This window comes from Labrus bergylta, chromosome 19, assembly GCF_963930695.1.
Source record: "Labrus bergylta chromosome 19, fLabBer1.1, whole genome shotgun sequence".
Lineage (NCBI taxonomy): Eukaryota > Metazoa > Chordata > Actinopteri > Labriformes > Labridae > Labrus > Labrus bergylta.
This window is the reverse complement of record NC_089213.1, coordinates 10,794,056-10,820,565: the sequence shown is the minus strand read 5'-3', so window position 1 is coordinate 10,820,565 and position 26,510 is coordinate 10,794,056. Positions and strand designations below refer to the sequence as shown.

At 39.1% G+C, this 26,510-nt stretch overlaps 1 protein-coding gene across 3 annotated transcripts in view; it reads right to left on the bottom strand.

The window, feature by feature from the left end:
• LOC109991747 (CMP-N-acetylneuraminate-beta-galactosamide-alpha-2,3-sialyltransferase 1) overlaps window positions 1-26,510 on the bottom strand; it is a 67,326-nt gene that overhangs the window by 21,167 nt on the left and 19,649 nt on the right. For 2 of the 3 annotated variants that reach the window (XM_020644103.3, XM_065948320.1), the window contains 2 exons: window positions 4,869-5,554; window positions 1,209-1,402 (listed from right to left, as the gene is read on the bottom strand). In XM_020644103.3, coding sequence (XP_020499759.1) covers window positions 1,209-1,402; window positions 4,869-5,159 — 485 coding nt within the window. In that variant the 5' untranslated portion in view covers window positions 5,160-5,554. Of the gene's footprint in view, window positions 1-1,208; window positions 1,403-4,868; window positions 5,555-7,751; window positions 7,876-26,510 lie in introns of those variants that run through there. The other variant, XM_065948321.1, reaches the window with a different exon arrangement.

Genomic DNA, 26,510 nt, shown 5'->3' with positions numbered 1-26,510 from the left:
AGCGACAAACTCACCTCTTGTTCCCAGCTGCCCTAAGGCGCAGGAAAAAGAACATCTGAATAATCAAACTTTATTGTCTTCTATTGCTGTTTTGTCAAGATAATGTTTGGGGAATAAAGAACAAGGGTGTGTGAATTGAAATCTCCGACAGCATCTCTGAGCTGAGAGCAGGCTGGGGCACTGTGAGAGAGAAACCGGGGCCTCTTCAAGGTAAGCAAAACTAAACCCTTTTCATCCAGTGTTTGTAATGATGAATTGATTATGATTTGAATAAATACTTGTTTGAAAACGGATGAGACCCTTGAGGAAGTAGAAGGAAAGTATCCAAGTGTTTATGCAAGAAGCCCTCTGAAGATATTACATTAGGCTGTCTGTGAACGGCATTCTTTCCTTTACATCTAACATGTGAAAAAAGCATTAGTTGCATGTACAGTTTACTACTAATCAGGTCCCTTTTTAAAAAATAGATTTCACCATAAAACCTATCTGAAGTTTGATTGTACTCACAGTCAAAAATGATATCTGGCAATAACAGGCATTCTAGGTAAGTAGTATAATTATGACAAAATAACTATATAAAAAAAAAACATATTCCCATTGTGCTCAATGGTATCTTTTGCACACTCCATTGATCTGCTCACAATTTGAATTCATTCAGCCCACAGGCAACTGACTTTGACCAATGACATCATTGTTGCAAGACAGATTGTAGAAATGCAAATAAACTACTTTTGCATGTCTTGATTTAAAAAAACGATCTATTTGACTTCACATTTCAAACCTGGGCCACCTGCTTTGAGGTCTGTAGCCTCTGTGCATGGGGTGAGTGATATAGCATCACATTCAATTTTAATGAAGTGCTGGAAAGGAAGAAAACAGACACAGAATGGTCCCTCTGTATGAAATGCAAAAGGTTAAATAAGAATAAGATGATATGAGAGGGGCCTGGACATTTAACTAAGTTTTACCTTCACTCAAAGTTGTTTGGATGGATATTTCTTCCTCTCGGTAGTTGTGATTTTACTTAAATAATAAGACGCTAATTTTCAGAAATGGCAAAGATCCTTCAAACAAATCTAAAACAGTTAAGGCAGACGTGGTAAACTGTTTACTATAAAAGTAAGTATGTCTAATTATAAAAGGCAAGTGTGTGTGTGTGTGTTGGTGATACCCTCATGATCCCCAGACAGATTTAAATGCCAGCTGACCTTATGATGAAGTCACTGGAGTCGATGAGGCCGCCGTACAGGGAGCCCTTTAGGTTCCCAGAGTTCCCAACCACGGCACAGGTCCTGCAGCGCTCAGGGCTGGCGTCCATGTAGAGCACATCATCAGGGATGACTTGGAACAGCTCCTCCACCACTCCACTGAAGTTGGCCGGCTGCCTCTCTGACTGCAACCACTGTTGGTGACACAGCAGAGAGACGCCTCAGAGAGAGTGGTGGCTCCAGGGCCACTTTAAGTAGAAGTGATTGAACAAGGGCAGCGGAGCTCGAGACACCAAACACATTTCTGAAATAACCTCAGGGGCGGCTTAGCGCCGTCTGCGGGGGCTCCTTTGCCTCGGCCTTCTTCTGGGGGCTTTTAACTCGGAGAGACAGAGAATAAATATAGGGATGTGTGTGCAGTATATACTGTTACATATTGTGCTGTGGCACAATTTATTGCAGAGTTTTAGTGACTCATAGTCAAAATATTGTTTTGAAGGCTTTGAAATTGAGCAAACTGAACTCTGGGAAATGTCTTAAAATTTTTTAACGTTATTTATTTACCATTGAATATGGGCAATATTATAATATTTATAAAAATGCAGTTTAAAAAGTGTAAAAACTGCTTTAGCTTAGACCATAAACATTGATTACAAATGACATGGTGGATGCCTATTCTGTTTTATTACAGAAATTACACTTAGCCGTGCAACATGTATGCTTTGACATGAAACAAGCAGCCTGGGTACACCTGAAAGGTCACACACCCTTGCCTCGCAGGAGTGCCGCATGAACCATCTGGTCGAGCTAACGTTGTTGATATGTGACACTTGCCTCATCAGACTCCCTGTGAGAAGAACTTTCCAAAACCAGAAGTGACAGGAGGCAACCTTGCAGTAATTTTTCTATTCTTGCCTCTAATTGGACAAGGTGTGAGGTGAATGCTGAACTACCTAAGGCAGCGGATGCCTTCCAGAAAAAAGGTAGGATAATTATGTGACATACATTTTGTGAATAGGCTTTTCTAATTTAGACAGCTGAACCCCAATAATGGGATTCACAGCAAGCACAATATATATTGTTTGGACGGGATTAAATTAGGGCTGGTAGGTAATTAGTTATAGAGCTGATGTGAATTCTAATTTACAAGAAAATGGAATTAAACAAGACATCCTCCATAAAACACTTTACAGCTATTCTATCATATAATTCTGGATTCATTTTTATGTGCACGACTGGCCAAATGTACCTGGAATTTCAACAATTAAGATACTCTGAGTGGAGCTGAAATGGAGTTTGATGTGAGGAAATGTTTCACTAACACTAACAGTGAACAGAAGGTCTTCCTGTCAATCACTCTGACTCGTATGGTTTTTTCCCCCGAGCAGCCATTTAACACTGACACTCAGCAATCAAGAAAGTGACAAAACCCATCCTGGAAGAGGCAGAGATAACAATCCTGACATTGTCTGCAATGTCAGAGAGAAGCAACAAGTAAAAAAAAAAAAAAAAAAAGGAATAAAAAACAGCCTGGAACTGGATATCCGTCAAATACACATTTTTGTGTCGTCAGTGACATGCAAAGAAAGCTGCAAATACATTTACATATTTTCTTTTACTAAGGAAGACCCCTTTAAAAAGAATGGTCAAAGTTTTTGAATTTAGATATAATGCAATCCTAATTTCATGCCCCTTGCATGCTTCAAGCGCCACATAAACATGATCCTACACTTCCCCTAATGCATCACAATAGCATGTTTTGTCAGTTAAATGACTGGTTAAAACAAATGTTTATTTTCAAACTCCACATCCCCAGATGGTTTACACAGTTAGAAATGATTTCAACCCTTACGTGATGTAACCCTGATGACATCAACAGGGTTTTTTTTTCTTTGACTTAGTCCTTTGCACTTAAAGGAAGAATATACGACTTTTTGATCCAGCAGGTGTCGCCCTTGAGCACCAGCATGAAACCAAAACAACTCGCGCTGCATTGTTGTGTTAGCATGCTAATGCTAGTGCTCTTTATTTTGCTCGTATCTTCACACTGCATGTAAATTTACACTAAATCTAAAAATGATAACATTCAATTAAGCAGTGAGTACAGTATGTTATTCTTCTTTTCTCTAGTCCCTCAATTAAACAACTTTTATACGCGAGGGGATGAGTCGGCCGGCTTGTAAACAAACTGAAGATAGGACTCTGAAAACTCTGAAAACATCACAGACAGTGGGACTAGACAGTCATGACTCACAGAGTTATTTTCGGAGGATACACTTCATTTCTATTACATTTAACTATGAGAAATCATATATTCTTCCTTTAAGTAATTTGCCTTAAGTGGTTGGTGTGCTTCAGTACTTTCTTCGGATCCTGTCTGAGAGAAGGAGTCCACTGAATTATGTTTTGAATGTCTCAGGTCCTTCTCTGAGAGCACTGACCTCCATTTGTGGAGTGGCTGAAGCGCATGATATACCTTTAACTTGACATTGACACCAGTGTAAGTCTTGTATAAAACAAACCAGGGGTTTTAAGGCCCACTTCTGATTGTGAAAAAAAAAAGAATTGTTTCTGTTCTATCAAAATCTGTTCCTTTGCCCTTGGAAATCTTCTTTGACTTCCCAACAGATCCCACATGCATTGAAGTATCTCTGGTGCAATGAATTTCACTTAATTCAACACACTGTGTCCTCATCACACCATTACCGTCTGCCACTATGAATCCAAATTAAACATATTCAGGTTAGATCTTCTCAGCACATGCTTTGGAAGTGTTTCTTACAAAAGGTTATGTCCCACACCTTATAATGTGTCCTGAGTAGAGTTGTGTTATATCATTGCTATGATGTAACAAAAGAAAAGAACAAATAGTCAAATAGAATATGAAACTCTTGTCATACCCAAAAGAAATGGTTACATGCTCATGCTTTGTCATCTCATTTCGTGAAGCGCTTTATAAGCCTGCTTTGAAAAGTGCTGTAAAAATAAAGTTTATTATTTTTATTGGCAGCTGGAGAAATGTAATGTTGGCGAGGCAGGCAGGTGGAGAGGAGGGCAGACCAATTAAACGTATAGTGTTGTTTATTTTTGAACATAATTTAGAGAGCTTGATGGCCAGATTTCTGTCTTCACTGTGGTACAGTATAGGGAATATTTTAAGCACATAGTCATGGACAAGAGTGGCATGTTTGCAAAATGTTTCAGCTTATTTGCTTTTGAGACACATGATCAAAAAAAAGATGCTTAAAGAGAAATGTATTTCTGCAGGGCAAACGCTAAATGCTTAAAGTGAATGGTTATGTTATCACCTATGTATTAATGGTGTTGTGGCACAAATCTCTTTTCTTCTAAATATACGTGGGAAAGATGATGATAGATATCCACCACCTCACTTTTTAATATGAACAAATTGTGCGTGGGAGTTTGCTTCACAACTTGATCCTGCCGAAGATCCCTCGGATTTGAAACAATCAATATGGCAAAAACAAATACTTCTTGGGAGCATTAAAGCGGTCTGCAACTCTCTGTTCTTTATTCATGATCTTTCTTTTACCGCCACCTCATCTGCCCTCAGTAGCTGAATGTGCATGTTTTTTTTTGTTTTTCAATCTTCTGTGGGATAACGTCTCAAATCCCCTTTAAGCATTCACTGAATCTTACCTGCCACCATTTAAAGGTTTCATCGGAAAGAATGCTGTTCTCCCTGGTCATCAGAGGGTGGATGGACTGATTGAAGTGCTCAGCAAACCAAGGGTCGTCCTCCAGCTCTGTCATGCACTGTCTACAGGCGCATAGCCCTTTGGAGAAAAAGTTGTCTGAGAGGCGAAAAGCGTACTTGAAGAAGTAGAAAGAGGGGTCCCGAAAGGTGTAACTGAAGAAGAACATTGTGAATGTAATGACACAAAATAGCAGAGCCAAAGTCCTCATTTTTCTTCGCTTTGGTACGGACATGTTGTCACAGTCAGATTCCGCTGGCTAGGAATTTTGCAAGAGCAGCAGACAAAAATAGCATCATGATAATTCTAGAGTCCTGAAGGTGTGAGGATAAAGCCACCCTGTTGACCACATAGTGCAAGGAGCTCAAATATAGCCACTGCTGTCCAATGAGCATACCCTGCTGTTCTCTTCATACAACACGGGATTGGGTGCATGAATGTTAATCAGAACAATCCATTGGCATTTTTACTTTTCCGATTCTTTGAAACTAAATAAAAGGCAAATCCAAAAAGTTAATCCGTCAGTTTGATGGCTCCCGGTGAATCAGATTCAGTCAGTGTAACTAACTACTCAGATGTTGACACTGAGAGGTCAGTTACTGATCCGCCAGACATTGTTTAATGATCCACCTGGAAGGCAAATAAAAGGACATTTTTGTGACTCATGGACAAAATGTGGGGAAAAACAGCCTACAAGCCTGGCATAATAAATACCTTTAAAGGCACAAAGGAGGTAAATTGTACACTGCTCAGTATTTCATGAAGCACTGACAGTCTTTAATAAAACTGTCAATGTCTCTGTAATATCACACCACTTTTTTTCTGTGACAGTCTTTCATTGACAGTGTTTTGTTTATGGCTATGTTTTCTCTGCCAAATTACACAGGACGTGTTGCAGTATCAAAGCTCTTAAAAAGACAATCAAACAACTTTGATTAATTGTGCAAATTAATACAGTTTCCATTGGACAAAAAGACAACAACCCAATCCCCCTCAAACCCCTCTGTCAAGAAAATGTCAATAACCAGAGGCAGCTTTTGTTAACTGAAATAAAAGGAAAGTCCAAGTTCACAATTCATTGACAAACTCCTGGGACAATGCCAAAATGGGTTGTTGATCCGACAAATGTTCATCAAGCACACATTGTACATAAGCAGTTTGCGGTTGTTTTGCTCTTTTTGATAGCTTACCATTTTTTATCCACTTGCGAACATACAACTGAAATCTGCACACAAACATCTGGTTTAATGTTTCATTTAAGTGTCTGGAAAACTAAATTGAAGTCAATGGATATATCATTAACACAAAAAGCTCAATTTATTGGCCACAGGATAATGACAGACCCTAAACTATTGGATAAATATAGTCGAGGATAATAAAAGTTAAGGACAGAGCTGAGAAAACGTCCGTTAATACCTTATTCATCAATTGTTAATCATTTTTAAGTCATCATGGCCTCTTAAGAACTTTAATCTATTGGCAATGGACATTGCAAAAAGCCAATCATTTAGTATTTTGTGGAAGCCACCTGAGTGGCCCATTACATTTATAGGATGGCCCTGGTTCCCTGGCCATGCACAGGATCTGCCCGTCAAAGACTAGTTTGAAGTATTTTTTTAAACACAGCATTATGCTCATTTTGTTAGTATTGGTCTCATTTAGAGAAAAAAAAACATCTGTAAATAACGTTAGACCATAGCAGAGGGTGATTGAAAAGTCACTACCAGGGTGGTCCGTAAACCCAGAAGGAGGTGAGAAAAATATGTTGACTAAAGGTGTCAAAAACCCAAGATGGCAACAGCAAAGATGCTGAACTGGATGCTTCAACGGAAGGGGTTCACAAAATGGTTATGTCATGGTGGCTTCATCCTCTTTTTACAGACCATCTTTGGTTTGAATTAGTTAAAAGAACATCAGGCTTCTTAGAGAACAAGGTAGCAAAATGAATTCAATCATGGCCAACAAAAGCAATCATTTCAAATGAACACATTTGGAACATTTCAGGTGCAATATTTATTGCATTTGACAGGTCTGTGAGATTAATGTGACAAACAGACATACTACTGGTTTATACCTTGTTCAAGCTTTATGTCGTCTGTACAGTTTGCAAGAAACCTTGCTGGTGACAAAATTCCCAGGATACATTTTTTTTCAGGCTCTGGCTTTCATGACCGACAAAGCAGGCAGACCTCCCAGGGTTCCATTTCCGACATGAAAAGGCCACCTCTGCCTTTAAACAGGGCCTGGATTTTTTTATTCTGATATGCAGCAGTGTTCAGGATTTCACAAACACTGGTATATTTAACTAAACGCTGAGTTGCATTGTAGCGGCGCTATCATTGCCTCACAAGTTAGAAATATATATGTGAAAAATGAACAGAAAAACTGCTACCTGCCCTTTGCTCTGCACCATTTCTGAGGGAGCTTTCCATATGGAAGATTTGTGGGGCTCCATTACGACAAGAGAAAGGCTCTAGGTTTTTCCTGATTAGAAATTGATCAGGTCATTCAAATTTCACCCTGGAGGGAAGCAAAGCGGATTCAGTTTAAGACTGTCTGAGAAAGACTACACAGCAGCACAGCTTTTCTGTTGATTCTTTTCTTGCTATCAGCGCAGAAAAACAAACTGTACAGCCGTTTATCAGCAGCCCTGACACAGGCCAATGCCCAGGACAGCTTAGAAGTGATCCTGTCGGCTGTTGGGAGCTCCATAACTCACAGCAGAGGGTGGATTTGCATACCAACCCAAGACTGGTTATTGTCTAAGGCAGCAAGTTTGACAAGGAAACCTGGGGACTCTTATAATGGACACTTCAATGAAGCCTACCTCGATAAAGCAGGCTGTTGACTCCACTCCACTCCACCCCTTTGGCATTAGGGGTCCTGGAAGACGTGAGAGCAAGCAGAATATATTCTGAAACAGGTGGCAACTCCCCGCTTTTGACAACATGCCGGCCATCATCTCGTTCCTCTGACCTTGTCTGACTGAAGCTTGGCAACCCTGCACTGATCAAAGTTTGCTAAGCTGAGACAGCAAAGCGTCTGTTCACACTTCAGAGGAGGGGGAGTGCGAAAGAAAGCGAAGGAGAGGGGGTGGAAAGCAGTGGTGTGTAAGCTGTGATTTTCACCCTAATCTTCAGTTTTGAGACGTCATCAACTTTGCAGGGTGTAGTTACTGTAAAGTGTTTTCAGTTGGTGTTGTGTGGAAATTGTTTTCCTCTCCGGCTTACGCCTTCCACTTGTGAGCATTCTGAGAAATCAAATATTCTGCAGTTTCAAGGACTCCTTTGTATTATATACTTTAGAAAGGTTTTTCTGCTGAGCTTGGGAGGACTTGCTTGCTGAGGTAACCCGAGCCTCGCAGTATGAGTTAACTCTAAGGAAGTAACCTTGACATGCCTCTCATGACATTAATGTGATGGTAATTCAACATGTCATGTCTGAATAAGCGTCTGAGTCACTTTAACTTTAAAGTCATGACAGCAATTTGACTACCTCGAATATGACTCAAGACGGAAATGAATGTTGTAATATTAATGGAAAAAGCTTCACAAGTGCAAGGTTAAACATGCACGCACAGATAGAAATTAAATGCACGGCTTGGTTGCTAAAATCACCCATAAACCACAAAGCACATAAAAATTAGCCCGTTTTATGCGCTGAGGATAATCTTCTCATGTAAGAACAGTACATAAAAAAAGATTGTCTCCGTCGTTGCTGAAAAAAAGATGAAGAAAAGAAAAACCCCTCCCCCCCACCTTCTCAAGCACTAGGCTTCAAAGACCTGCGGAAGTGAAAAGACCTACAGTTCTTTAACTGTCCACTTGAGGCTGGCTCCAAAATCCATGAACATACACCCGGGACTGTTGGCCAGTCAATCACAGGGCTGACATATAGAGACAGACAACCAGCCAAACTCACATTCACACCTATGGACGCTTTTCGAGTCACCATGTGAGCATGTCTTTGGAGTGGGACAGGGAGAACATAACAACTCCACACAGAAAGGCTCTGTCTCACAGGGATTTGAACCAGGACTGTGAGGCAACAGCACTAACCAGTGCACCCCTGTGCAGCCATTAAACCCATTAACAATGCCCACTTTGTTTTAAAATGACATGCACTGTCTCCATCAGTAGGTAAATCTTGTTGAGTGTGATATTTTGTGCTTATTACATGCAATCCAGGCCCTGTTTTTTGCTTTTTACTTCTTGAAATATATAAATCTGGACTTGGTAGGTGAATGTGGGTTATAATAAGGTTAATAAATGGATATTGACAAAAAAAATGAGACCAGCACAATTGCTAAAATGTGAGTTTTTGCAGTGTAGATATTGCAAAACAATTTTTCCATCTCGTCATTAATTTATATCTAAATTAGATTGGACAATGCAGGCCATATTCTGCATCAGCAATTCCTACTGGTTTGTCAGCTTCATGAAATGAACGGGAAGCCTGGGCTTTTAAATTCAAAGGGCTAAATTCAGTACACAAAGTAAAGAGGATGTTTGGATGACTAAAAGTTACAAAAAACTAACACCAATGTCTGAGTAAAACAACATCCATTACTGTAACAGACGTGAAGTCAACTAAGTCTGAAAAGGGCATGAGATCTCTTAATGTTTACCCTGCAGTCAGAATTCATAATATTCACAATATCATGCCAGAGCAAATAAAAACACTTGAATCTCTGCATCCCTCAACATTCAATATGTGAAACCTCAACAGCCAAGATCAATAAGAACAGATGTTTAAGGCAACACAGAAGAAACACAGCAGGAGTCTGTGAAATTTCCGTTCCGTCAATTATAATATCAGTCAGAGAATAGAAAATGAAAAAAAAAAAGCGCTAAAAGATTTTTACATTTGATGGCATCAGATCTATGAATCTTTATGGTTTAGTGGAGAGTGTTTCATTTTCACAGATATTGACTTTCAGTCAGTGCTTCATATTGATAAAAAGGAGACAGGGTTATGTTTCTTGCTGCACATAAAGAGGATTCCATTGGTATTGATAGATTGAAAAAGCAGGACAAGGTGTTCTCACATGATTAGAATGAATTGAAGAATGGTTCACAGAAATAACAGGTATACTGATCTCTTTTCAGATGCATGTCATTATATAAAAGGTGGATCGGTTTATCAAAGGGGGTGTACTCACAATGCTGGGTACATTGTGCGACCTCTGGTTTCATGGAACCAAAATCCAGAGCACAAAATAGGAGCTGCAGAGTGGTCAAATTTAAAATGCAGCCGTTTATCGTGACATTTTGAAGGTTAGAGGTTTTATTTTTGCCCAGCAGCCATGTGTTATTTATAGATTTTTAAACTGGCATAGTGTGCTTTTCTAGCTATTGATGTTTACACGTCCTGATTTGTGGATGTGACTGGCATCCTCACGCAAGTCACAAGAGAGAACAAATCCTTTTTTTTCTTCTGTTTTTTGTATCCAACACTGACACTCTGAAGTGACCATTGGCTCATGTTTTAACTCACATTAAAGGCTGGAGACCACTGCAGATTTCCTGGCTTGGTTGTTTGTTGAAGGACAAAGCCAGTGATGGTTATTTTTGACTATTTTGATAAGGAATCCAAGCTCAACAATAAACGAATTAATCCAAAAGGTATTCCTCTGTTCCATAGAGCTCTCATGGTATCAAAAAAACTAACAAGACAAACAGTCTACACTCAGCTTTGTGATGTGACAACACTTGTGTGGCAATAATCAGTGACAGAGCTAGCAACATGCTAAGGTAAAGAGGGCTGCACAAAGTGACATGTTTCTTCCCCATGATAAGAAAGCACTGATTTTTCTTTTATGGAAAAACACTTTAGTAAATGCTGCAATTGATTTGATGACAAAACAAAAAAAAAAATAGTAAAGCCAAGCAGCAACCGTTAATGTTCAAAAGTGAAGCCGATGCAGAAGTGATTTTATTAAGCCTACAAAGCTGTGGTTCAGTGGTAGAGTCGGGGGTTAGATTCCCAGCTCCTGCAGCCACATGTGCCATGCCAAAGCAACCTCTGCCATCAGTGTGTGAATGTTTAGGTGTGTCCTGCGGTGTCAAAACGCTTTGAGTAGCCAGAAGACAAGAAAAGAGCTATACAAGCTCAAGTCCATTTACCACTTACTCATACTTTTACATAATTAGAGGTGAGACTGAGATGACTTACAGGTGGATGTGTTGTAGCTGTTTGCAAAGCTTGGCCCGCCTCACCTCCACACCTTTGTCTGCTACTAGATTAATGGAATGCAATGTTTAAAAATCATTAACAACATGGTGACTGGTATTGTTAAGGCTCATTATTGCCTCTTCAGTAACCGATGGGTGACGTCACTGAAACTGTCTATTTTCAGCACATGAATAAAAACTCATTCTATAAACATAACAGCGGTAGGTTGGCAATGAAAAATGTACAGTGCCTTCATAAATAAACTGAAGAAAACAGCAGGATAGGGTGCGTATTTAACAGGAAAAAGCCATCAACTGTCTTTCATGTAAGCTTAAAAAGTGAGGATGGAAACAGAATATCGTTATAGCTATATGTAGCTGACCTTTCAACAGCGCATTTGATTAGCTTTAAGGGGTTCTTGATCTCTTCATGTCTTTCATTTATTTCCTTTCTGCTATTATAGGATGTCATGGGAGGAAGGAATTGCTTTTTGTGTAATAGTTCTCTCATAGTAATTGCGATAGGGCTACCCAGCAGCAGATATGCATCACTGTGCCTTCCATTTACACCATCTCCCTACCTCTTTTATGTCCTTGTTACACTTAGGTTTACTGTTATAACTCGAATTGACCTTTACTCATTCACCCTGGCTCAGCAGTTTATTATATCTCTAATTTTATTATTGCAAAATTGTATTATCTAGCCACTTTGAGATTCACTCAATGCATTTTCCAGTGATTACTGCAGCCTCTTTTTCCTCACGTCCTTCACACCCTTACCTGCCGTTGCCCGGAGAAATGAAGTTTCCCTGGTGTGTTAACTCCCTGTGAGTCTGCCTGGTTCACGTCTGGCTTGTGTCACTGAATAAAAGCAGAGAGCACTGCAGTCTGGGATGAACCTTCACTCTATAATTCAAAACAATTCAATAAGCTATCGTTTACCATTTAAACAAATTGTATTTATTACCTAAGGTAGATTTTTTTTTTTTTTTTTTAGAAAATATCAACTTAATCCATCATGTCTGACACCACAGCACATTTGGTATTAACCTTTTTGTTTTAGCCGTATGCAGTTTACAGTGAGGAAAATCTTCATAACAAAGACTCAATAATTGTTTTATTGCTGCGCCATTCAATCTGGGGAAAATATTTAAAAAAAACACTAAATTCAATTCATCATGTTTCGTATCTTTTAGCATCCCCCTAAATGTTTTATTGAATTCCTTTCTGTCGTGAAAATGACAAACAGCACTACTTTTGACTGGCCCATAAGTGAATCAGTAAGGATTGTAATTCAATTCTATGCGTACCTTTTTCAAAAATGAAATGTTTTTTTCATAGTGTTAAGGAATAATCCTTATACTGTCTGGAAATGACCCTGATCTACAGTATTTGATTTACAATGAAACATTATATTTATAAATGCAAAATGAAAATTAAATAAAGCTGTGTTGCTGTACTGAATTCATCTACTCAGCGTCTTGTGTCACCACCAATCAGAATGCATTACACTACATGTCAATATGGACCCATTAATACACAGTCATTCACTGAAGATTGAGGCTGCTATGTAAGGTGCCTGCTCATTACATTCAGATGGAATTCATATTCACAGACACACGAACATCAATGGAGCCGCATTAAGCCCTACTCACACAGGACCAGTATTACCTGGAGACCTCATGTAATTCAAACAATGCTCTGTCCTGATTTAACATGGACAATGTGAGTACTCTGAACATGCTGGACAAGCAGCGCTGGACAGGGAAGAGAATTTGGCTCTGGCATTTTACAGTAGGTTCAAACGAGCCCATTATAATCAGTCGAACACAACATTAGTGTTCACCATGTGTCCCTTTTTAATAGCGTGACAACATTATTCCCTGAAATCATTACAAAGCTGAGAAGCTAGTGCCATAGAAACATACAACAAATATCCAAAAAACTGGATTTTTTTTAACGGGTGTGTATGTGACTTCAGGTGCATCTGCAGCCAGCCTCAAGCAGACACTTGACAAACTGCAGGATTCTGCACCTCTGCATCTGCTTTTTTTTGTTTAACACAGGAAGTTGCTGCTTTGTTTAGACTGACTCCCTTGTGGTTAGAGGTAACTATGGAGCTCAAATGTCCTTTCTCAATAAAACTAATTGTGTTACTGATATTACTAATTCTCTCACTGCTAGGCTATACTATCATCAGCTCTAATGCTGTTCATCTATACGGCCTTACTCTGCTTAACCCCCCCAAGCTGTATCATCCAGCTCTCTGCCTGGCAGTGTAACACACATCTCCACCTGTGTATTTCTGGCATCATGAGTAAAAGTCTTTTGCTTCATTGTAAAGGCAAGCGATTGTTTTGACACTCATGTACTGGCGCACATCCTCCGGACACTTCCACTTTCTGAGCAGGAGCAAACACAGCGTGGGGGGGGGGGGGAGCTTAGGAGACGAGGGGGCTGCAGGAGGCACGTATGGGCCATCCAACTGTCATCATAAAGATAAAAAACAATTGTCCACTTCCCCTGCTAGGTGAGGTGTTGATTGACACATGCACACACACACACACACACACACACACACACACACGCACAAACACGCACACACACACACACACATTTTTACAGACCCCCAAGTGTGAACAGACAGACCCCCGGGAAAATGCCCCATATAACAGAGTAGCTGTCCAGCCTTGTGGACAGTGTATGTCTTTAAATTCTACCATGATATTACAGATCTTCTTACTTTTAAAAGTTACCTCAGATGAGTCATTCTATCAAGAAAATAACATTTAAATAAATAAAAAATCACTACGTTGCGTTTTAAATGTTACTATTAAGCAACTAACGCCTGATTACGATCTAGAGGGTGAATAGCATCCGTTGATTTTCTAGAAATAAAGTGAACAGAAACAAACGAGTAGTTGAGATCATTGTTCAAGTTTGGAAAGTACTGTGTGTCATTTTACTGCGTGTGAGAGACACAGAGTGGCAAATGTTTTCTACAAGGCCTTGCTCATTGTTTCAGGTGGATTTAAGACTAGCTAACTGGTGGCTAAGGCAGTTGGTGAGTGCAAATGACGAGTTTTCGAAATCTTCCTATCCCATTTAAGAGAATTCTCTGAAGGTCTGAAGCTTTCTAGCTTGACAGTTTTGAATTTAGACATCCAAGGTTCAGAGGTTTAAAGCTGTCCATCCTGTAAGTCTTTGACGCTAACATTAGCCTAACCAGCTACAGTGTACAGCTGTCAATTATCACAAGGATTTCTCTGAATCAAAACTACTTTCGATGTGACTTAATATGATAAGTCGTCATCATAGCCCTCAAAGTATGTAGCTATTACCAACTGTTGGTAGAGTCATTGTCTCTCAACCAGAAGGTCCAGGGTTCGATCCCCAGGTGGGCAACATGTCCGATGTGTCATTGGGCAAGAATGGGATTAGTTACTTCTGATGGATGATACGACATAGCGACCACTACCATCAGTGTGTGAATGGGTGTGAATGTGTAGGTGTGACCTGCGGTGTAAAAGCACTTTGAGTAGTCGGAAGACTAGAAAACCGCGATATAAGCTCAAGTTCATTTACCATTTACCATAAATAAACACCATTTTATTTAGCTTTCTTTCTATATTACTTTTGAATATTAAAAAAATCTAGAAATGAAAATTAATATATCACTGAGAAAAAATGCCCTTTTTTATTTTCCTTGAACAGTGTATACTGCTCGGTGCTGTATAAATACATATTGAGACAGACACAAAAAGATACAACAAAGTGCATGAATATGCTAATGAAACCTACAAATGCATAAACACGTTATAAGGTCGATGAATACAGTTTAAAAATCCAATTGCTTTTTCCAGCTCAGATTTTTCAGATAGTAAAGGCCCAGATGTAATAAAAACCTGACTCAAGTAAAGGTAGCTGCAGCTCCAGTCTCCCCTGAAAATTGGTTTTGATGTTTAGTCTTGAATTGAAAATCTCCAACCATTTTGCATGCAGTCAAATGTTTCTTCCTGCATTTCCACAGATAGCAAGGTGGACAGAATGCAAAGCAGCTTTGAATATTGATTGTGTGTTGTCTGGCACATTCGCCATCCAAAATGGGACGCCTGTCTTATAATCATTAACTAAAGGAGAGACATGATACCTCTGATGGAATGAAATGGCTGTTTGCACATTTGTCAGCAGAGAATACGTGTTTCCATGATGCCGTTGATGTTTACATTTTCATATGTTTTTGGATGAGGCCATTTTGCATGCAGACAAATGTTCTTCCTGCACATCCACTGATAGCTTGACGCAGCCAGGAAGAGAATGTAAAACAGGCCTTGTTATTAATGTGTTTTGTCAGAGAAGTTCTCCGTCCAAACAGGGGTGTCTGTCCCATTAATCATCAGCAAGGGAAGGTGTTGGGAGCCGCGAATGAAATAATCAACTCTGTTTCCATTTTTGTCAACATAAATATGTCTTACATTATGGAAGATGATTCTTTATGGTCCCTGGATCTGATTATTGCTGGTTTATTACAGGTATTCTATCCAAGAGGGATGCATTTCCTTTTTATGTTGATATTAAAATATAAGCCATAAAAGATATCAGAGCTCAAGGCCCCATGTTTAGTGGCGGCTGACAACACATGGCGACATAAAACGTTGCAGCCTGGAGAGAATACTCCAAAGATTGGACAATTTTGGCATACAAAGCATGTTTCAATCACACCCAATTCCAAAATGCAAGCTGTCCTGCATGGCAAAGGCATGCTTGTTTTATTTCATTTCTGACATCATGTGGATTTTTAGATCCGTGTCTACAGTTAATCAGCAGGGCGTTCGGTGTCATTCAGATCCACTGAGAAGTTCAGTCTGCCTCTGATCTTGTTCCAGAACCACTTCTGCATTTTGGAAGAAAAAAAAATCCACGGCTGTCAGAAAGAAGCATGATGTTCTCTCCAGAGATCAACAGCATTGGTTGTTTGTTTTCAGCAACTTAAAAGAACCAATTTACGTAGTTAGTGGGATGAAAATCATTGCTTAGGGGGTTTGTGTGGATGTTTTGAAGTCTTTGACTTTGATGCAGATATTACATCATGTCTTCAACTCACTCCATGTAATGCTTTACTTTTAACTTACCAATGTTTTTTTTCCTTGTTAATCTTAGGAAGGAGTATTTGGTGTTGAAGTCTTACCACAATTGGACTGCAGATAAGAAAAAGCTCACGGATGGATTTTGTTTGTGTCCTGACTCTGTCCCTTCAACTGACAGCTCAATCAGCTCAGTTCATCCCCTCATTACTGTATATCTGTAGGGGATTGATATTGTCATTGGTCCATACCAGTGACTCAAATAGAATAGACCAGAATATGTGTCTGAGTGTTGATGTTTCTGGCTTTCACAGCCGACTTTGTAGCTTGTGCTCTTTTCTGGAACAAACACTGCCTGCCCCTAATGATCCCAAACTCCTCTCACACTCTAGTAGATGCCCAGTATAGAGCAAGAAGATGCCTTAAGGGAGAAACCGATCTGAGCAAAATTAGTTTATATTAGTTGATGCATTTTACAATAAATAAAAATTATGAATCAGGTGTTTTAAGATTCTAAAATTCCAAAATTTGATTTGAACAGTTTCACTTATTACGAAGATAACCTGTGAATAATATATTCATTATTTAGAAACGCTCAGGGACAGTGAATGTCAATAAAATTCACAAATCAATGCAATTATGCCATTTACCAATAAGGTTAGGTTAGTTAACAGGGTACTTCTGGTGCAATATTAATAAATAAGTTTAAAACAATTACCATGATCTAAAGCACACCATTAACAGTATGCAGAGTAGTTGTAGAACTCAAAGTCGGTCTTGGTTTCAGGACCAGTCTCTAGTCTTTTTTTCTCGGTCTTTCCCCAGTCTCAGACTGGGTGGACTCCGGATTTCAAATGAAGACCGGTCAAAACCACCACTTAAAGGCTATTTTTTCACATCATTACTGTGATTACAAGAAAATGGTGTCTTTCTTAAAAAAAAAAAAAATGTATTAAATTAATTAACAATTTGATTTTTATTCCTTGGTTACGGCCACAGCCTTCCCCGCATTAGAGTCTAAGTGAGTGATGTGCCCGCTGCACACAAATTGTTGATTTTTCATTGATATTTATGGTCTCGTATCTGGTCTTGGTCTTATCTCGGTCTGGATCCCTAAATGTCTTGATCTTGTTTCAGTCTCTCTGGTCTCTGGTATATATCTTGGTCTCGGTTAGTGTGGTCTTGACTACAATACTAATGTTGGGGATAATTGCTATATGAATGGCTGCGTGTCAACAGGAAAATTTGTGGAATATTATTTTTCATTAAACTGCGGCTGAAATGACTATCTCCATGTATATGGTGGATCTGCAGTAGATTTGTGCACGTGACCAACACTTTACTTTGCTTGCTTGTCTCTAGAACATTCGGTGGAGTCTTGCCATTAAAAAGCTCAGACATCTCTGTTGAGAAAATGATGTGTGCCAGTTACAGCAAAGGAAGAGAAGCAGGAGACAGCATAGGGGCTTGTGTAGGAGGAGAGACTAAATATTAGTCTTAATACAAAATTTAATGTTCCTGCAGAGATATTGCTGAAAACCATGGCTTCATGGCCTTATTAATGTATCATATATTTTTTTTAGGAGAAATCACTTTTAAATCATTGCCACCCAGAAAATCATTACAAAGATCTGTTTTGCTCTTTTTCATTCAAATTTATTCCGATGAAAGTACGGCAAAAACTTTATAAAAGTAACAGAACTTTGCACAGTCAAGGCGCCAATATATGCAGGGAACAGATGGACCTTTTGAGGCAGACTCTAACTTACAGTGTGTGGGATTAAGACAGACTGCATAAGAAAAAAAATGAAACCTCCTAAGGAAGAACAGCCAGCTCTGCCCTGTCTAATCTATTCCCACAGTGTTATCGGACCACTGCAGGTTGTTAATAACACACCTCCCGCCCCCCCCAACCCTCCACCACCAGAGTAGTCAAGACTGGGCCACCATGTGGACTGTTGGATGAATTCGGATTCTTTTAGCTGTCAGAAATTCACCAACAGCAATTTAGTTTTATTCCCAGTACGATAGCATTGCTGCAGCTGTAACTGGTGGAATCTGTCTGTGTCAGTCAGTAAAAAAAGTCATGTTAATCAGGGTTTAATGAACAGTGCATTAACACCCGATATGGCGTTATTGACCTGTATTGACCGGCATAAGTCAGGGCAATGCTACACCTCTTCTCTAAACCACTCTTAGCTGCTACAGTCACATCTCCCAACAAGTACCACGGTTTATGAAAATGCTTTTACTTTTTTTAAGAGCTGTTTCTCAGAAATAAGTCCAGCTTTTTCTCAAGGTGCACTTAAAAAAGTGATTCTTATAGACATTTTTTTAAAGTCGATTTAGACTTTAAAAAAATGTCTTGTGCTCTTTTAATTCATTTTTTTTTTTCAAACAGCATAGCAGTAGTTGCGATACTTGCAACAAGGGGTTGGGTTTAATGAAGATTGAGACTTCTGATCAATGTTTGTGTTGAAACCACAGAAAATTCAACGTGCATCAAAGTTGGTTACAGCAGTCGCTACCCAGACACACAGAAACAAAGCGCTTACGGATAACATGGCTCACAGCTGGCAATTTAAAAAAAAGGTTGAATTCAAGCTATACACAAACATAAGCATGGATACTTGGAAATAAATAGTTTCATCACAAATTTCATCCCATATGTCCTGAAATTCTCCTTTTTCACAAAACATCTTATAGCCTCTTTAAAAACGTGTTTTTAAGTCCAATATGATTCCCGTGGGTCACTGCTTCACTTCTCCAAATCTGGAATTCTGGATTTATCCAGAAGAATCACTTCCCTCTGATAAATACAGTCACTTTTTAAGTACACCAATTACAATTTTAATCAAACTACTAGTATTTTTTTATTAAGTCGGATTTCAAGGGATGAAGGAAGGAGGAGAGACAGCAGGTGGAGCGACATTCCTAAATACACTTTACAAGTTGTGGCTTGCAATGGAATAACTTACAGAGCATCAACAATTTCTAACAATAATAAAGTTACATTAAGCCCATGAGTGGTTGTTATAACTTCTAATTAAACAAGAGCTCGCTGTCTTGAGCTGCCTGTGACTCACACATGTCACTGTGTGCCCTGCAGGTGTTGCCACTTAAAGTAAACAATCAGCAACAGCATCCACTCCATAAACCGTCCATATATAAGGATGTGATGATGGCCGAAGTACACTTGTTTTTAATCTGCAATTAAGCATCTGCATCAAGCTTCTTGCCAGTGAGTTATTTGCACATGATCATATCAGATTTGTGATGGCCCTCAGATGGACTTTATACTTTTTAGTCAATGGATTTTAAAGGCTACCTAAAAATATATGTTGAAGAGATTTGACGAGATGCATTGTGAAAGTAATTTGTTGATTAAGATAAATCATGTCTGCAGCTATCTATAACATCTTTGATCATGAAATTCCAAATAGGACTGGAGCCAGCTTCTCTGAATTGACAAATCTGGTGTTTCATAGTAAAAATCTAATATGTTTTGATTCATCCATTAAATTAGATGACACAAACAATTCAAAATCCCAGATCTGTTTAAAAGGCACGTTTTCCCTTGCAATTGTTACTTTGCTAACTCTTGTCAATATCATAACAAAGAGAATGGTCTAGACCTGCTCTTTTTGTAAAGTGTCCAGAGATAACATTTGATATGAATCTTCATTTCTAGACTTACTAGTCTGTGCTTTTACACCACAGGTCACACATTCACACCCATTCACACACTGATGTCAGAGGTTGCTATGCGAAGTGACCATCAGAAGTACCATAAAATCGAGGACTCTACCAACTGAGCCTCAGCCGACCCCGAAAGATTTGTTGTTTGATTTGGTTTGGAGTATTAGTGGTTATCAATTTCAAGTAATTTCCAACATTTTATGGAGCAAATGATTCCTCAATAAATTGAGAAATCATTTAGAGTAGCCTAAGAGGGACCCCCAAATGAATGAAAAAAGTACTAAGTTATAATCAGGTATATAAAGTGGATAAAGAGATGCAAACTTTGCCCTTAAATCTTTGTGAAGGGAAGGTATACAGTAAGAATACATAAAAAAACTAAAGCAAAAGAAAAGTACTTTGAAAATGCATTGTAAGTACAGCTGATGTGAGCAGCTGAAACATGTTTGCATTCACTGTCTTATAAAAAAGGGTTCCTTTTGACATTGCAGTAATAATACGTAAGTAGTCCAAACACTCCTCCCTGGAGGCTGATACAAAGCAAGTCTGTATTTGAGTCACTAATGATGAACTAAATAGAAGTGAAACTGATAAAGGGATTAATCAGCAGCGGTCTCTGCTGTGGGCACATGAGCGTAAGCCATTATTTTCTTTTCAAACTGTAATCAATAACTTCATGACACGGAGCTATCAACAATGACGATGTGACACAAACAGACAAATCACTACATGCAGGAGGCAACAGAATACTGATGAAAGTAGAAGCTGTTCCTCCAACGCTAACAAACTCACACATTCCCAACTTCCCCTAGAAAGCATTCATTGATGGGCAACATTTATTTTTAACAGTGTGATTAATGCTTTAATCTTTCTGGGTGGCTTGCAATATTTTGAATGTGAACAACCAATCATGGCCATTTAATGAGCACAATCACCAAGGGCAGTTTTTTTACAATTCAGAGAGACATATTACTCTTTTGTTAATCAGTTCTTCTCTCCTTGGTAGTCTGAGTCCAGGTTCAGGAGTAGCTATGCCATCAATAAAAGAAACAATACAGCAACAAAAACAGTATTGTAGAGGAGGAAATCACTAATGAACAGGGATTTTTGAGGATGGGCCGCAAATCTGATTTTTTCCACTGAAAGTTCTCAGGTTTGGAACATTTTAAAAACTGAGCTGCAAAAACACTTTAAATGTGCATCTAAAGTTGAAGGCAAAAGTTTTTCAAAGCCATTTTTATTCCAGCAGGGTACTCTACCAAGATTTAAGAAGTGAATAATTCCATCGGCTGTCAATCTGAAGTGCTGCTAAGGCTGATATATTTAAGAATATTTTTTCAAGACAAACGTATTGACGCTAACAACAAACCATGGCTGAATTTGGAATATTGGTTGAAGACAGGGATGGATTACTTAACTAGCACATTTTTCACAGGCACATGAGCCTCTATGGGCACTATAGAGATATTATTTACTAAAAAGTAAAACAGACCCCAAGATGAGCTAAATTGTTAAAAGGTAAATGGACTTGAGCTTATATAGCGCTCTGCTAGTCTTCTGGCGACTCAAAGCACTTTTACACCTCATGTCACACCAACACATTCACACCCTGATGGTAAAGGCTGCTATGTAGTGAGACCATCAGAAGTAACTAATCCCATTCATACACATTCAAAAGCCACCGCCGCAGCAGCAGGAGCAATTCAGAGTTAAGTGTCTTGCACAAGGACACATCGGATATATTGCTGCAGGAGCTGGGGATTGCATCCTCGACCTTTCAGTTGAGAGACGATGACTCAACCAACTGAGCCACAGCCGTTACAAAGTGGTTCCAATAAGATCCTCAAAAAAGGCCTCCGCCAACTACTCTAGTTGCCCATGTTTTGCCCACAGAATGATGGTTAACAGCGGCATAGATTTGTTCGCTGAAAATATCTAAAATAAATAATTACCCTTAAAAAGAAAACGGATACATGACCTACATGAAATTGGCAAGTTCCAATTTACAATCATGAACATGAGTGAAGGACCAGACCTCAACACTCTGTCCCTCGCTCTCTCTGGTGACTTACTACCAGTTCCAGGCACGTCTGTTACTCGTCCTCTGCAATGTGAAATGCATGAAAGTGGAATGGTGGGACGAAGTCGATCCGCCATCAGAGGTAGTGAGAGAGGTGTATGAGACTGGGGGGGAATGTGAAACGTCTGGGCCGGCAGGGCAGAACAGTGCTATAACCATTATCTCACCTGGCACCACCAGATGGGCAATGCTGACCAAACACATGTACTCTTTAAAAAGCCAACATCTATCATTGTACACAAGAAAGATGACACATCAGTCATGGTGAAGTGTACTGGAAATGATTAAATGATACATTCAATTGATTTTAATGTGACAATTTAATCAAATATATTCAAAACGTGCTTATATTTTGAAGTGTTTGTGTCATGATGCTTTTCAAATAAAATTGTATCTTTTTAAAAACAAGATTTGGTCTTTTTTTTTCAAAAGTGCATGGGGGGGGTTGTCTTGCAGTCAGGGTTGTCCTTTATTGTGCATACAATAGATAAAATCCCTCTCAGTTCAGATTCACGTTAGAGGGACGTGCGTGAGGTTATGAAGACCTTGACCTTTAACCGTGTTGTTTCATCCTTGAAAGCATGTTTTATCATTAAAACAAGATTGGAGGATGTCTCTACCAAGTGTCAGTATTATTTCTTAATTGGACTTTCTAGTCTTTTGACAACTCACAGTGCTTTTACACTGCAAAGAACACTATTCACATCCCATTCTCACACAGATGGAAGAGGCTGCTATGCATAGTGTCCATCAGTATTAACTAATCCATTCATACATATTCACATGCCACCAACTAAGCAACAGGAGCAATTTGGGGTTAAGAGTTTTGCCCAAGGACACATCGGACATGTGGCTGCAAGAGCTGGGGATTGAACCCCCGACCTCCCAGCTGAGAGTCGACAGACTCTACCACTGAGCCACAGCCGTGCCAAGCACTTCTGTGGAGTACTGTGTTAAGTGCATGTATTGACCAAATTCTAATCTTTTGTACTAAATTTAAAGATAAGATCCCGTGTATAAGAATGTGACATAACTAGGAAAAATCTGCCGCAGTTTATGTAGGTGGAGAGGCATAAAGAAAATTAGAGACTCAAGCTCGAAAAGTAACTGTCACATCACTGCCCTTTTGTCTGGTGGAGAATATAATGCCTCTGTTTAATTAACAAATGTTCCTTAATTTGAAGTTCTTATCCGCCCTCAGTAAAGTATTTTCAAGTGGAACAGTTGAGACGTTTTCACAGTTTCTTCCTCTCTCACTTACTAATCCAGCCTTCTATTTTCTCACTCCACGTGTAGCGATATAACACTTCAGCAGATTTTTAAAGCTATTCCCGGCTCTACACTTTCCAATGCAGTTTCCACTGCAGCAGTGTTGTTTGTGACACATAGCTGCTGCAGCTATTTGGATACATTTCCAACACTATCTTTGAAATTAAGTGCCTCAAATGCAGAGAGTCTTACAACATCTACTGAATGAACGATGTCGATTTTGGAATTGGAGCTTTTCTTTGCATTTGAAAGTGAACTGGGAAAAAGCAATTTAGTCAGTGCCAAAAAGAGTATGCATCAATCCTTTATCCGGTATGCATGCACATTTTCATAGGAGAGTCTGTCTACTACTTACAGGTGTTCTTCAGAGTGACTGAAACATTCCCAGTGGCGGCTAGAACAGAAGAATCTCCAGGGAGGACACAATTTCACCAGGATGTATATCTTAGTTTGTTAGCTTGATGCTAACAAATACTGGAAACATGCTGAAATAGCACCACAATAATTGTAACTTAGTAAACGATCTGTACATACTTAACAAACGACACCAAATCTATTTGTACTTAAAGCCTGTACTTCCTCATCTCTGTGGAGACAAGCTTTAAAAAAACTGCTGACTGATGCTCTGATCCAGTGACACTGCACAACTCGCTTTTTTCCTTCGCTCCTGAGATGTGTCTATCTCTTGTATTAAAGAGAAATAGATTGCACATGTGCAACATAAAATGTGAGTCAATGGAGGCCAAGAGCGCTGGAATATAGTGCCTGGAATATAGACTGAGTGAATGACACGCAGTGTCGGATTTGAGCCCGGGCCCCATTTTTTCATTGCATTGCCTTTATTGAAAATTATTTTAAAAATTATATTAAGTGAAGGTCTGTCATTCTCCCCTTGGGGAGCGGTGGGGCGACGTCCTATCACCCTCTATGGAACAGTAGCCAGTGACATGTCATCATTTTTTAGGAGGTTTGGTGCCTCCAAGGAGATAAATATGGAGCAATCTTTTCTGACAGCAGACTTTATGAAGCAGTTGAACCATTTAATTGCTGTCCACTGGATTGTTTCGAACTCTGGTTGACATCTCACTACTTGGATGACTAATATGAATCTACACAGACCCTTCCTCAGGTAATCCTTGTTCTCATTACTTTTAAATCCTGCAACTGAGGTTACGCCAGAGTCTGTCTTTTAACTTGGAAAAAATGTCTCGCTTAAATCAGAGAAGGGAAGAAGAATGAGAGATAACAGTATGGGACCCTGAGGTGGCACCTGGAGAGTACCAACCACGGCCCGCGGGCAAGATAGTCTGTAATCCAGCGCACCACAGGGGTATCCACCTGCATCGCCTACAGCTTATCCCAGCACTTCGCAATCAAAGGCATAGGGAGAGAGAGAGATATGACCCTCGCGGCACTATCAAAGTCATCTAAACGGGAGGAAGTGGGGTGAAGCAGCAGGGTGATGGCATCATCCACCAGGGAAGGAAACTGAAGGGGTCCAGAAAAGACGCTCAGGAGAGGTCTGAGAAGGTTCAGGATAAATTTACCACTGCTCTACAGTCACTGAGTAGATTTACAAACATTCAGATAACCAATGTTAACCTGATATAGCAAAGACTTAATGGGATTCCTTTTTTAAAATTGTAATTAGCTTAATAAAGGCACGCATCTGATTACTATCACAACTGGATTCCTCTCGGTTACTCACTGTGTAAGGACATCCATCTGCTTGTAACAATATATTCCTATAGAAAAATATCCAATGGCTTACAAGCAGGTCAGATGTAAATACAAAAGAATATCTGTCACAGTGTGATGCAGTCTGGAAAAATAAAAAGAAGATGATCCTGGAATAGTCTACTCAGAAACAGTAATCCAATGATGTGTCAGTATCAATCTACTGAAGGACTGGCTACAGCTTACACAATGGAAATAATCAATATGTTTCCTGCACATTTTGTTATTTCCCCCCAATGTATTAATATAGGATTCCTTCAGGTTTAACTCAATTTTGCTCTGCAGTGAAAATCACTCACAGCTCGTTTCCACTGAAGGAACATCACATAATACAACGTCACAAGCAGACTTCTTCATGGAGTCAGCTTTTCTTCACATGGTTCTCTTTTGGTAAAGATTTCCTTGTACTCCATCAGAACACAGTGCTGTTGTTAAAACACTTATTTAGACTGTAAGCAGGTTTTGTTTAGTTTTTTTTTTCACTTTCAGGGCGTTTCTGTAGTTGTTTATTGTTTTTGGGCTTTAGAATATGCTTTTGGATTTGCTGCAGGTTTTTCATAATGCAAACCGTTTACCTTTATCGGCTCCCTTATTTATGAACCTGTTATTAAGTATTCGAAATCTCAGCTGCAACTTTACAATTGCCAAACAAATGCTGCCTATGCACTGCCTATACAGTATTTATCTTTTTCAAAATATTTTTTATTGAGTCTTAGAAATAATATATAAATAGACAAAGAAAGCACCAGGGTTGGGCAGGCCCATTGCCACATAGAGAACAGTAAGGTGCAGAACAATAAAGATAAACAGAATCCTGTGGCAGTAACAGTAACAACGTACAATAGCCTTTCTATCCCACCTGACCTCCCCCCATATGTTTCCTGAGTTAACCTACAGTGCAACAACCTCCATGGAGTCAGGTTTATGGCGAGGGCCAAATCAAAAGACTATAACGTACTTATCAACTATTTACAAAGAATCATAAACAGAGGGGTGGATTGCCTCTTAGTGGGAATCGCATCTCATAAAGAAACAGATTGATTATTATTATAACTCCTCCCCCCTTTTTTCTTTTAAGCAAACTAGGGGCGTTATTCTGTTGATCTCTCTTTGTGTGTGTGTGTGTGTGTGTTACAGTAGTTTTGTAACATATGTTGTGAAATATTATACCATGGCTGTGAGTCTTGATCTAGATGCTGTCCTGTCATAATTTCCTTGTCTTGTTTTTTTGCTGTTGTTGCTGTTTTTGTCATTTGTTGTTGTTGTTGTTGTTGTGGACTTTAAAAATTAACACAATTTTCTGTAAAAAAATAGTCTTCCTTGTGCCAATAAAACATAAGGACATTCCACCTCAATACATTAAAAAATCTATTGAATAAAAAACAATTAAAGTGTATTTTTTTGCTAAGTTTATTAATGAGAAAAATAATTAAGAACGAAACCATTCAATCTTTTGCTTTCAGAGCATACTTCTTTCTTTTCTCAATCTATGTTATTAAATGTTGAAGCTTAACCTAAGAGATAACATTTGAAACAGAAGCACT